Source organism: Adiantum capillus-veneris, chromosome 15 (genome assembly GCF_014529385.1).
Source record: "Adiantum capillus-veneris isolate H3 chromosome 15, ASM1452938v2, whole genome shotgun sequence".
In the NCBI taxonomy this organism is placed as follows: Eukaryota; Viridiplantae; Streptophyta; class Polypodiopsida; order Polypodiales; family Pteridaceae; genus Adiantum; species Adiantum capillus-veneris.
Window position 1 is genome coordinate 118212867 of NC_140945.1, and position 13141 is coordinate 118226007.

A 13141-nucleotide genomic window follows, 5' to 3' on the forward strand; every position below is an offset into this window, starting at 1 on the left:
GATATACGTATGTATCCCCACAATTTTGTGTGTGTGTGTATGAGAGAGAAAGAGAGAGAGAGAGAGAGAGAGAGAGAGGAAGAAGAAGAAGAGGATTTTAGCGTCGAAGGAAACTATCCCAAGAGACCTCAAAGATCTGTCCGACAAGAGTTGAACTCAAGACCTGTTATTGAAGAGGAAATGGCATAACCAATCTACCACACTTGGGTGATAGAAGACACTCACACCCACACAAGAGAAGAAGAGAATTTTAACGTTGGGGAGGGAGAGAGAGAGAGAGAGAGAGAGAGAGAGAGAGAGAGAAAAGAAGAAGAAGAAGAAGGAAGAGAATTTTAATGTCGTAGGAAACTATCCCAAGAGACCTTACAGATCCCGACTATTCCAAGAGACCTCAAAGATCTATCGGACGAGAGCTGAGTTCAAGACCTCTTTTGAGAGAGAGAGAGAGAGAGAGAGAGAGAGAGAGAGAGGAAGAAGAAGAAGAAGAAGAAGAAGAAAAGAGAGAGAGTCCTAAACACGTAATGGAACAAGAGTTGTGCCAAACGATAGAGCTTGATTTCTTAGGCGCCAACAATTTGTTCAGAATTGGCAATTTGCTTGTGCCGAGTGTTTTACATGATTACACTTTCAGTCTTGTGAAATGCTGTGGAAGTCAAAGGTAAAGAATGAGGGTGGGCTTTCGGTCGATAGGCTCAATCCCAAAACCCAACAGATAAACAATGCACAGAAGAGTCGAGACACAGAAAGAAGGAACGCGGACAACCAGGTAGCAAGAATGTTGATGGGGTGCCAAAAGTAGGTCACAGAGAGCGGCTAAGGCCCAAGCTTCTCTGCAGAAGCGCAGGTATGTGTGTTGCATAATATGCATGTATGAAAATGTGTGAGCACGCCTGTGTCGGTGTAGGTGCGGGATTCGTTATGTATGCGCGCACTTAAGCTGCTTGTCATGTCTCCTGGAGCCAATTGCCTGCATCGATGAAGCTCAGCTGCAAAAAGGGCTGAGCCTGCGAGTCTGTGAGCTCATGAGACCATGAAACCCTTCTGGCAGCGTTTGCCCCTGGCCCCGAGCATTTGTACTGCCCATAAAACACGGTCCTGCAAACGATACATTGAATGAATCAAGCTCACAATTCATTAAAGCAATTCAACAAATCAAAGCAGGGACAGAGCTTCTTACCCTTGTCGTGCAGACTGGCCCCAATCGAACCATCCATCAGGAACAATGATGTTGCTCATGTAGGTGTACATGAAGATGACACGTGAGTAGGCCCCCCAAGCACGACCCAAGTATACATCGCCAGTGCCCATAATAGTGCAGCTCAAGAACACGAAGCCGCTTGCATCGTTTGGGTTGTTGCGATTTTGCGCTGTGATGGAGCCTGAGACATAGCCGGACTGAGCAGTCACAACCAATTGGCATCCCTGATCCAGCCGAAAACATCATCATGTGAGTCTCATTTTTCATGATATGGCACCAGAGGCCCCATGGCTTTAGTGACGGATGTAGATGACGTAACATACTTGCAGACCTTCATACATGTGGCATGACATGCTCATGCTTTTGGTGATGCATTCAAAAGGGGAGGATTTGTACATTCAGACAGTTAGAATTTGGGTGTTCTTTGAAAGGACTCCCACACATAGGCATGCACTTGAGATGAGCAGACTTAATTCCAACCAGAACCAACAGGAGTCTTTGTTGATGCATGTGAGCTAGTCCCTTGCATGTGATGTACATTGTTGCCTAGTATGGAATGCATGTGCTGTTCCTTCCACCTGGCTGTTTTCATGTGATGTCCTTGAGGATAAACTGACAAGTACTTAACAAAAAGGTGTGACATGCGCAGGGGCAGTGTCGATTTTCCGATCTGGGCCGTCGCACGAACCTAACATATCTCACTCTTTATATAAAAGATGGTTTCAATTCCACTTTTGGGTTAGTGCAGGGGATTTCTTTATGGATTCAAGCTGAGTTATGGTATCTTTTCATCAGCTATGATGAATCTAGCACCAACATTCCATAGTGGTGTACCCGGCAATGAATCAAGCACCGATAGTACTCCGTAGTGTGTACGTGGACGGGGGCTTTGTTCTACAAAATGGATTTGCTACACCTAGAGAAGAAATTATGAACTCTCCCACAATACCTACAGAATGAGCAGATGTTCAAAGCATGAAAATTTCTTGGTGCATTATCAACTTTGGATGCTTCCAGAGCATCTGTGATGTTCATTCGGGAAAAGGTACATACTAAATCAGTGTGTCTGAATGCAGTGACCTCCAGACGGAAATTCGCAAGTAATTGAAATGTGGGTTTTCTGCGATTCTTTCCGTATTTCAAAAACAGAGCAACCCCTTGACTCCATGTATGCATGACAGGAATTCAGCTGCTAAATCTTGTGAAGGAGAGTCATACCTTAAAGAAGGATTGCCCATGCCCAAAGATAAAATCAATGGAGCCCTGGATGTAGCAATCCTTGAAGTAGTGCCTTCCAAAATAATCAAAGAGAGTGTCCTGTGCTCCATAGAAACCACAGTCGTAAAAGGCCATCATATCTCCATTTAGAAGCACTGCTACTGCTTGTCCACCATATGCGCCGGGTGAGGGAGGTGGGGCTGCATTCTGGTAAACACGAAGACAAACGCATGCATATGGTTATTACATCTCTCTCTCTCTCTCTCTCTCTCTCTCTCTCTCTCTCTCTCCATATGCTCACCCGGAATCCAACACCTCTTGCAATAAAACTAGGTGCAGTTGCGGAGAATGTAGCGCTGTTTGCCGTGCCAAATGTGCTAGCTCTGTCTTTCCAGCTTATGACTGTCTTTGATCTTCCCGCTCCTTGAAAGGCGATGAAGGGTTTGTTGTATGGTATTGTGACCTTCTCGCTGCATTCGAAACACAAATGCTGAATTTCATCAAACCAATTAATGGCAGCGGCCTATGCAGACAAATTTCAGAGAGCGAGTAGCGAAGAAATATTGCACTTAAAAGCCCTCCCTCCATTACATGGATTAAACACATAGAAATGCAAGAGAAACATTTGGCATTTGCTTACTAGTAAATTCCAGGACCAATTTGAATGTACACCCATTGCTGATTATTAATGGGCACGGAGTCGACGGCAGCTTGCAGCGACTTGAATTGTCCCCTTCCATGCAAGTCGACGCTGATGGTTCGAGGTGACGCAGCCAGTTCCTTGAATGTGGGAAACAGCCTCCTTGATCTTTCCCTGTGTTTCATGATTGAAATAGAGTTGTCCTGAAGATACATCTTTGCCTGCTCGGTTCCGTATGCGTTCTGTTCGTGCTCCGCCTCTGTAGTCAAATTGTAATTTGAATGTGCGACTGTCTCTGGTTCTCTGCCATGGCAGTGCTTGCAAGCAAGCAAGAAGAGCATCACCATTGCACTGATAGTGTGGAGAAAACTACCCATCTTTGCTGCGGGAAGCTGGGTAGAGTGAGGAGGACGGCCAAATGCAAGTGAAGTGTGTGAGTGTTAGCTTTGTATCCACCAAAAACTGGAGAGAATCAAGGGAAAAGGCATGATCGAGAGAATAAGAATCTGCCTTGCAACCACTTGGGTGCCTTCTTTTACTTACAATGCAGGTAGCGCCTACTCTTGTAAGGATGTGGAAGGGGCCAAGATGGGGTGAATCTTGGCTTGCTTCTGCTGTTCTCTCAAGAAAGTGGGCGATTAAGCAAGCAATCAAGAACTAATCGCACGAGCGCAAATGCAATTAAGCAGCAGCGAAGAATGGTGGAAATTGAGAGGTGGCTAATCAGTAGTAAACCTCAAATGCAGAAGAATTGAGCGCGCGCAGAGGAAGGTGCGCGCTGCAATGTCTTATAGTGAAGGATTATGCAGTAAGAGAGGTAAACAAGGGAATGACGCCTTCCGCCCTCGTGGGTTGATTAATAATCTCTCACACACACTCGATTCAAGTGAGAGAAAAAGCCGCTGATAGCGGGGGCGTAGTGGGTCCTTCGAAGCTTGTGCCTCTTCTCCTCCTCTTCGGTGACCTCGGTCCCCCTAGTCCGACGTCTCTCTCTCTCTCTCTCTCTCTCTCTCCGCCCAGCACCCCGGGGCCCGGGGCCACGTTCGCTCTCGCTGTTTTTCTCTCTCTATTCGAAGCGCCCACGTTCTCTTCCGCCACTCTCAAGTTCCAGATTCATTCTCTCTCTACTTCCTTCTCTATTTACCCTCTCCCCTCGGGCCTCTACTGCATTTCTCTCTCTCTCTCTCTCTCTCCCTCTCTCCCCCCTTCCTTCTCCACTCTTCTCTGCTTCTCTGGTCATTGTATTTTTCTCCTTTCTCATCTCATTGAGTTAGATTCTTGCATCGCCCACATTGCATCTCATGGACCAGTGATGGTCACTCATGGATATGCCTTTCTGCGACCTGCCGCTTTCTCCAAAATCAATGGTGTTTTGCCTCCCAAACCAAGATTTCCCCCCTCAATCGTGCCCACTAATCAAGCCTGCGAGCGGTGTGTGTGTGTGTGTGAGAGAGAGAGAGAGTGGGTCTGTGTAATTTTTTTTGTGTGTTTTGGGTCTGATGTGGGTTTCGCGCTTGATTTTCGATCGCCATTATTAATCAGCAAAGCGCTTTTGAGACAATTTGCCGCGGGCCCTGCAGCAAATGCTGCTTCGGCTATGGCTTCACTTGAAAGCTTCATGCAGCAGAAAGAAGCCAAAAAGGGCGACCGTGTGTGTGTCCGTGGGGGGAGGCGTTGGAGCACTTTCTGCGCAAGCCACGTTGCTCCTCTTAAGAGAGTTCAACAGGGTGGATGGTGGGCGACCGTCATCTTAAGAGAGTTCAACAGGGTGGATGGTGGGCGACCGTCATCTTCTTCTGCGGTCCACCAGTAACAAGTTTATGCATTGCCATTTGCCATCATATGCACGCTCTCATCATTATTTAACGAAAATGGAACCGATCGCAGTGGCCCACTATCTCTCACACACTCACACACTCTCTCTCTCTAAATGCATCGCAATTTGCCCGCTCCTCCCTCTGCACCGTACGGCCTAGACACGAAACAATCACAATTTCACGAACATAATGCAGATTCTCTCTCTCCCTCTCTCTCTCGGCATCAACAATTGAACTTTTGAGCGGTTCATCAGACATTGATGGTCCCTCTCTTAACAAACTCTCCACACTCTCACACACACAGACAATTGCCATTCATTCTCAATTTCACACACAGACCCCTCTCTCTCTCTCTCTTCCATTCCCTTCAAGCCTGCAAGTTGGAACCAATTTGCTATCATTCATTACATAATTGAACTGGGAGCATGAGAAGGGCGTGAATTTGTTAAGGTAATTTGTGGCCTATGTTTTCAACAGTAATTTGCGTACGTTCTATGAGTGCGTATGCGGTATGCGTGTGTGTTGAAAAGTTGGAAAATCTCGATTTCCCATTCCGACCAGAGTCGCGCAAAAGCAGAAAACGGTTACAACTTACCTACAACTCCCTCGGGTCTCCAATATAGCTAATTGGCAGGACAACTTCTCTCACTCAGAGACGCAGACTCTCTCTCTCTCTCTCTCTCTCTCACACACACACACTCACACACACATATAGATGGCGAAGCAACTCTTAAATTTAGCGCTTCACAAGCTAATCTCTCTCTCTCTCTCTCTCTCTCTCTCTCTAGGACGTCCTCGGCGGTGATGTGAGTGCAGGAACGAGAATTGAAGCCGAAAGTGGCCGATCGTCACTTGCTGTAGGTACCATGCTCCCTTGGCTATGGCGGAAAGAGACAGTCTCTCTCTCTCTCTCTCTCTCTCTCTCTCTCTCTCTCTCTCTCTAGCGGTGATTTGCTATTAGCAACAGTCGTAAAAGTAGGTAACGGCCAACGGCCAATCACTTTCACTACCTCGCCGCATGTGAAGGGCGGAACACTTTACTCTCCAGGCCTAGGTGTTATAACAGTAAAATTTAAGAATTTTTCACTCCAATGAAGGCATACTACTGGGCGAGTACTGAGTGACGGCTTAGCGCGCTAACCCCTCTTGTCCCTGCCCGTCAAGGGCAAGATGTTTGCTTCTTCATTCCCGCAACGCCCTCCTTTCCAATCACATGCTACCGCATCAAATGTATGTGACGCTGCGAAGCCCCTTTCTCATCGCATGTCCCTCCTCCTTCCGAATGTCCCATCGGGACAACTGGCTTCCATAGGGCCCCCACAGGTCTTGTCAAGTATCGACACCCTTGTTTCCAAAGTCTTACCCCTGGTGTCAGACGTGTCAAAGCCCTGAAGAATGGAGCCAACTCACAAATGTCGGCCGAGGGGCCTAAACCCTAAGAAGAACAAGTAACAGAAGAAGAAGTCCTACCAACTTATGGGGACCCCGTTTGATGGGGCCCCAAGTGACAGAAAGGATTAAAATAAAGCAGCCACAAAGAAAGACTTGCGCCCAAAAAAAAATAAAAATCGATGATGTGGCAGATTTTTGAAAATTACGCTAACAATGCTGACGTGGTAGGCTGTACTATTTTCCGCGTTTTGCCTTTTGGACTAGAAGCTTTTGAGTTTGAAGGCTTTTCATGTAAACTGCTTTTCATAGGCCAAGGGCCTTTAAATATGTGCTAAGGGCTCATTCTCTGGCATGCTTCCTGAAGTAGATGCAGAGGCTGGAGTACTGGCTTGTACTGTGCTGATGCAATATAAAGAACTATCGAAAGGGGCGCCAAGGTTTGGGGCCAATACTCTCTGGGGTGGAATTTTGCCACACCGTGTCTCTCTCTCTCTCTCTCTCTCTCTCTCTCTCTCAATTCAGTTGTTATTGAAGTTCTAAAAGTTTGTTCAGTCTGTTCTTTTCTATTGACACGTGGTGCTCGTCTTGTGACAGTGGTATCAGAGCATCAAGCATGTGGTTTTTTTAAAACATACCGGTTTTAGACAGAGCAAACCATAGACTACTGGATTCTATTTGAAGCATCTCCGAGTCTCGATCCTGGACTTAATAGCCACTCCCACCCTTCATACATCGCGCATCAAGCGCGCCGTCTTCACCGCTCATGTCTTATAGGGCATAAGCCATAAAGATCACTTGCAAGTGAAGGATCCAAGATTTGTTTCGAGTTGTTGTTTTTCTCAAAAGCAGTGCCATGCAGATGTTGATGCCTATAACTACCAAGCCGCACACTTCAAAGACTTGGCAAGCTTTCAAGGAATTTTTTACCCGAAATTATATAGTTTTTGACATCTTCCTTCGCAGTAACTTCTGGCAGAGTGGGGTATCATGAAATGCTTGCCATGGGAACCCTAGCAGATTATAACTTGAAATTTCTCGACATCTCTCAATAGATGTCTCTTCACGAGCTGATGACCTTGGAGGTCCATTGTGACTGCTATGTCTTGGGACTACCATCAACGCCACATGAACACTATCAGTCCTAGAGCTTTGGACCATGCTATGGTCAAGTACAACCTTATGAAAGAAATCTAACCCTAATTTTTGGTGCAGGTTTCAAGATGGAAAGTCAATCGACTTTTCGAGCTCGGCTAATGTCGAGATTTCTTTTTAAATTTGAATTTTGTTTGAGAATCTGTTTGAGAACTTTTTTGGTGATCCTGTTTGAAATGGATGATATATATTTTAAACCTGTCTTGGTGCCGATTTGAAATGTTTGACTCTGGTTTTAAATATTGGTTTCAACGATTGGTGATTTTACTCTCAGGTGGAGAAGTGAGAAATATTGTTTTGGTATTGTTTGAACCTCGAAACAACGCAAGTTGATGCCTAGGGAGCGTTTCGTTGTATGTTTGAAAACCTCAAAATGACGCAGACCGATGTCTCGGGAGCGTTCCGTTGTATGCTAGAAAACCTTCAAACGACGCAGACCGATGCCTGGGGAGCGTTTGGTTGTATGCTTGAATCTCCAAGCGAGCAGACTGCGGTCTGGGGAGCGTTTGGTTGTACAGTCTTCTGAGCTCATGGCTTGGACCTTTTTAGGTTATTTGCAGGGGGAGTGATGAGGTAGTCATTGAGTAGCTTCATACCGCAAACCGTTTGTCCCGGGGAAGTACTCAGCGGCGTTGTTTGTTGTGTCTTGTAACATGCATATGTGAGCATTTGTGTTGCATTGTGATGTGGCTGGCAACTACTGAATATTCCTAATTGGATGAGATTGCCTGGGTATGTAATAAGTTAGTGCATCAAGACACCCGTTGAAGATCAGTGCGGTCAGGGTGTGATGACTAATTTTACTACTCCGGAATATCAAGAGTTCCAATTTGGACGAAAGGAGAAGCCAATTCCTTAATAAAAAAGCCGAAAGGAGAAGCCAACTCCTTGATCAAAAGAGCCAAAAGGAAAAGAACAAACTCATTGTCCCTCAGAATGACCCTCAGATATTTTTGAGCTAACTTGAGTTGTTTTGCAGATATGTTGTAATTGTGGGCGATTACTTTCTTTCAAGAAGGGGATGATGTCACAAACTACTAACGTGTCAAAGCCCTGAAGAATGGAGCCAACTTACAAATGCCGACCGAGGGGCCTAAACCCTAAGAAGAACAAGTAACAGAAGAAGAAGTCCTACCAACTTATGTGGACCCCGTCCAATGGGGCCCCAAGTGACATAAAGGATTAAAATAAAGCGTGACCCACCAAGAAAGACTTGTGCCAAAAAAAAAAAGATGACGTGGTAGATTTTCAGGAATTAGACTGACAGTGCTGATGTGGCAAGCTGTACGGATTTTTGCGTTTTGCGCTGACTGTTGACGTGGCAGTTGTACGAAATTTTGTGATTTACGCTGGTAGCTTTTTGGCATTGCTTTTGGACCAAAAGCTTTTGAGTTTGAAGGCTTTTCATGCAAACTGCTTTTCATAAGCCAAGGGCCTTAAAATATGTCCTAAGGACTCATTCTTTGGCATGCTTCCTGAAGAAGGTGCAAAAGTTGGAGTATCGGCTTGTATTGTGTTGATGCAATATAAAGAAATACCGAAAGGGGCGCCAAGGTTTGGGGCCAATACTCTCTGGGGTGGAATTTCGACACACTCTCTCTCTCTCAATTCAGTTGTTATTGAAGTGCTAAAAGTCTGTTCAATCTGTTCTTTTCTATTGGCACGCGGTGCCCGTCTTGTCACACCCGGAGCTCGCTGGGAAACTCATGCAGGCTCTTTCAACGCAGCAACAGCTTCTGCAAAATAAATATGCTCGTCCAACTGATGGCCTAGACTCTCTTGGACTCCCGACAGAAGGAGATCAAGAAGCTGCTGAAACTTCTGCGAGAGGAAATCTATGTCTGCCCCCCTTAGAGATTCAACATCCTCAACCTTGCCAAGGAACATTGTTGGGTCCAAGCCCAATATGTCAAGTGTCAAACCAGTCGGAACAAGCCCTTGAGACATGCAGGTAAGATTCAGTTATTGTTAGGAATGCGAACGGAAAGTTTTGCTTTATATGTTGTAAGGTTCTTTAGAGAGAATAACAATCAAGCATAGCGTGAGTTTTTTCTTTTGCTGAATATCGACTCTCTCTCTCCCTCTCTTCTCTCACTCTCGTTCTGCTGGCCTTCTCCTCGCCATGGCACCCCACCGCTTCACCCACCATAGGCCTTCAACCTAGCAACTGGTATCAGAGCCCAGGCGGGCCAAAGCAAGGAGCTCTTGGCACAACAAGCATATCAAAACGCTCAGTGGTGGCAGATCCTAGGCGGGCAGTTACAGCCTCTCAAGACATTGTGGCCAGTAGGGACTAGACGCAGGCAGACAAGGTGCTCCAAGTGGCATCTCGAAACACTGCCCCTTGACAAGGTGAGGGTGTGGTGGACGCCACTGGCAAATCATTGCATATCGAAATGCAGGACTGCAGCTCCCCCTGTTTCTGTGGCGTTAGCAGTAGTGAATAAGACACCTGTCAAAACGTATGAAATTTTAGCTAAGGTAGTTGAGAATATAAATTTGCAAAATTGGCAATTTTGCATGCAATTGGTTTGGTGACCTTTCACGTTTTTGCTAGCATTTAACATATCCATGGTGGGCTACGAAGACACTCTTCTGGAGTTTTGCTAAGCAACATGTCCAATGGTATAATCACGCGGTTATCCCAAGCAAAGGTGTATGGCATGCATCATGTGTCTGTGAGTGTAAAATCAAGGCAGATTCTTGGGGCTATGATAGATGTAGACCTATTTGGTATTGAAGATCAAGAAGGTGATAGCTTGTAGTTGCAATACATGCGGTGCATAGGCATGTTCAAAGTGCCAAGCAAGGTTTACGACATGCTCAAACACATCGATAACCACAAGAATGAACAAGATTTGCTTTCAAAACTTGGTCCATCAACAGTCTACAGAGTTCGAAATTGGTTTTACATGTTCAGTGTCATAGGTTTGCTATGATTTTATTTGACAGCATTATCATCATGTCAAAGGTTTGTTTTGGTTTGTCATGCTTGTCAGTTGTCATCGTGTCAAAATTGACACTGCCACACATCAGTGGTAAGACCACCCTTTCTTTGTGTTTGGTCGAGTTTTGGTTTGTCTAACACGGATGGTTGTTTGAGGGAAGTGCACACACGCACTTATGTTATTGTCAAGGGGGGGACTTCTACTCATGGTTTCATGTGATTGAACTCTGCCATGGTCTGTATCAAGTCCATAGTCAGTGGTTTGGGCTTGAGGGGGGGTTGTTGGGTATGCAAGCCTAATATGTCAAGTGTCAAACCTGTGGGAACAAGCCCTTGAGGAATGCAGGTAAGATTCAATTACTTTTAGAAGTGTGCATGGCAAGTTTTTCTTTCTATGTTGTAAGGTTATTTACAAAGAATAACAATTAAGCATAGCGTGAGTTTTTTCTTTTGCTGAGTATCGACTCTCTCTGTCTCCTCTCTCGCTCTCGTTCTGTTGCTCTTCTCCTAGCCATGGCACCCCACCGGCTTCACCCACCATAGACCTTTAACTAGCAAACACCTCATGAACGATAAGCCTTCAGTTATTTTGCCATCTGAGCAGGTCAGAAAGGTTGAAAGATATTTGGAAAGTAGATCCTTGCTAGGTCTCCTTGCTTGCCCTCGCCCCCAGTAGTCTTACTTAAAGCTTGGATTAAACAAGAATGGACAACAAGAGGTCTTGAAGTGGATTCCATTCAATGTTTGTCCAAAAATCATTTTCTGTTTGTCTTCAGGGATTTTGCTATGGCCTTCCAAGCTCTTAGTTTCGGCCATTGGGTCATCCGAGACTCCCCCAGTGTTTGTTCAAGTGGAACAAATCCTTCACTCCTGAGATTTTTACTGCGAGGAACTACTTGGTATGGGTCAAGTTTCCCAATCTTCCCCTACATCTCTATAGCCACCTCGGACCCATTGCAGAGAAATAAGCAAGGGTGTTGGGAGGCCGCCAAAGGCAGGACTTTTATAATCCGGCATGGCACCTCCAAGTGTTGGTGGAGATGGATAGCTCTAACCCTAATAAACTTCCTCCAAGTGTTGGTGGAGATGGATAGCTCTAACCTTGATAAACTTCCGCCCTCTATTGTGATCCAGATTCATGATGGGGAGGTCTTTGAACAACCCATTGAGTACAAGTACCTGCCCGATACTTGCTTCCTTTGTGGTAAGAAGGGTCACTTTGTGAGGGAGTGCCCCCTTAGGCTCCTTACAATCCCCCTGACCAACCCCCAAGCCCCGGTGGATCCTACTCCCAAGAACACTGAAGTTGCGCAGTTGGATAATGGCCAGATTCCTAGCAAACCTTGGGGTAACCAGGCTCCTAGTAAATCCAACAATGCCAAGAGACATGACTCTAAGATCAAGGCTCCCAATAGATTTGTAGTCTTAGCAAGGATACAGGTGTCACGTGACACATCCAACCCTATGTGTCCGTGGACAAGCTACATCATGATTGGGGTTCAGTCAGTCAAGTCAGTCTAGAATAGAAAGTGATCTGGCACTTTTGTGAGTCTGTTCGCAGACCGTGCATGTCTAGAAACTTAGAATAGATGCATATCCTCTGGTTGCACATAGCATGACCATCAGATTCCAGTCAGATCCCATCAGTAGCATTTTTACAGTGCATAGACCTATTTTTTCTAATTTTGATATTTTTCACTTATTTATTAGGTGACTTTTGTTAGAAAGTAGGTAGGGCAATTTCGCTAAGTTTGTATAAATAGAAACCTAGCGCTAGCACTTTCTGGCAGAAGAGGCAGCAGGAGCACTCGCTCAACAGGCAACTTTTCAGCAGAACCCAAGAGGCCTAGCGTTTTCTGCATCAGCAGGACAGTCCTAGCATTTTTCATCTACAAGACCAGCCTTGGCAATTTGTGCATAGCAGATCAGCCCGGTGTCATCACGACACAATAGATCAGCCTAGCGTTTTGCGTTTGCAGGACATCCAGCGACAACAGAATAGTTTTCAGCCCTAGTGTTTTTGGTTTGCAGATCAGCCCCGGCGTTTTGCAGATTCACCGCAACAGAACACCAAGAAGCATAAGCGTTTTCAGTTTTTAGCCTTTAGACATCGCAGAAGAAGTCCTGAAGCTCGCAGATCTCACCTTCCCGCAACAGTTCCTCGCCGCAAGGTCAGTTTTCGCACGATTTACAATTTCAGCCCGGAAAATGCAGATTTCAGCATCATCTGCGTTTTCAGCACGTCGTCGTCGCATCGTCGTCATCGACATCGTCACTGACATAGAGTTAGAATTTAGCTGATAGAAGATTTGCAAATTTCAGTCCTTAGCCCCTTCAGTTTTTAGCCTGTCTCGTTGTCGTCCTCATCGTCGTCGACATCGTCGACAAGTCCAAGCATTGTAGAGATTTGTGCAATCATAAGTAGACGCTCTCGCTATAGAGAGTGGGGCCTTCGGAGGGGGTTTGACAACATTCTGGTGTCGTATTCTCTTCTCTCTCTATCTCTCAGTCTCAGCACCTTCATTCACAGTGTTCACCACTTTGTTTGTGTCCATTGCACTCTCTCACTAATGGAACGGAAGGCTGTCCCTTCCGTAAGTAAAAGGAACTCTTGACCACAGTCCGGAGCACTCATCTTGAGCAAAGTTCAACATTCACTTCAAATGCACTTTACATTGGTATCAAAACTTTGACAATGTTGTGTATCACTCAAGGAAAGAACCACAAGAACCACATAACTTTTTTTTTTGCTTGTTGCGGTCGCATGAATCCAAGTT

At 45.6% G+C, this 13141-nt stretch overlaps 1 protein-coding gene across 1 annotated transcript; it reads right to left on the bottom strand.

Annotated features, from left to right (window-relative positions):
- Nucleotides 1-533: 533 nt before the first annotated feature.
- On the bottom strand, nucleotides 534-5542 carry LOC147441358 (putative pectinesterase 53). Its single transcript, XM_086483015.1, has 5 exons — nucleotides 3057-5542; nucleotides 2718-2886; nucleotides 2417-2623; nucleotides 1178-1422; nucleotides 534-1095 (listed from the first exon to the last, which is right to left on the bottom strand). The coding sequence occupies exons 1-5, from the start codon at nucleotides 3431-3433 to the stop codon at nucleotides 945-947; spliced, it is 1149 nt and encodes a 382-aa protein (XP_086339141.1). The 5' UTR covers nucleotides 3434-5542; the 3' UTR covers nucleotides 534-944.
- Nucleotides 5543-13141: the final 7599 nt, after the last annotated feature.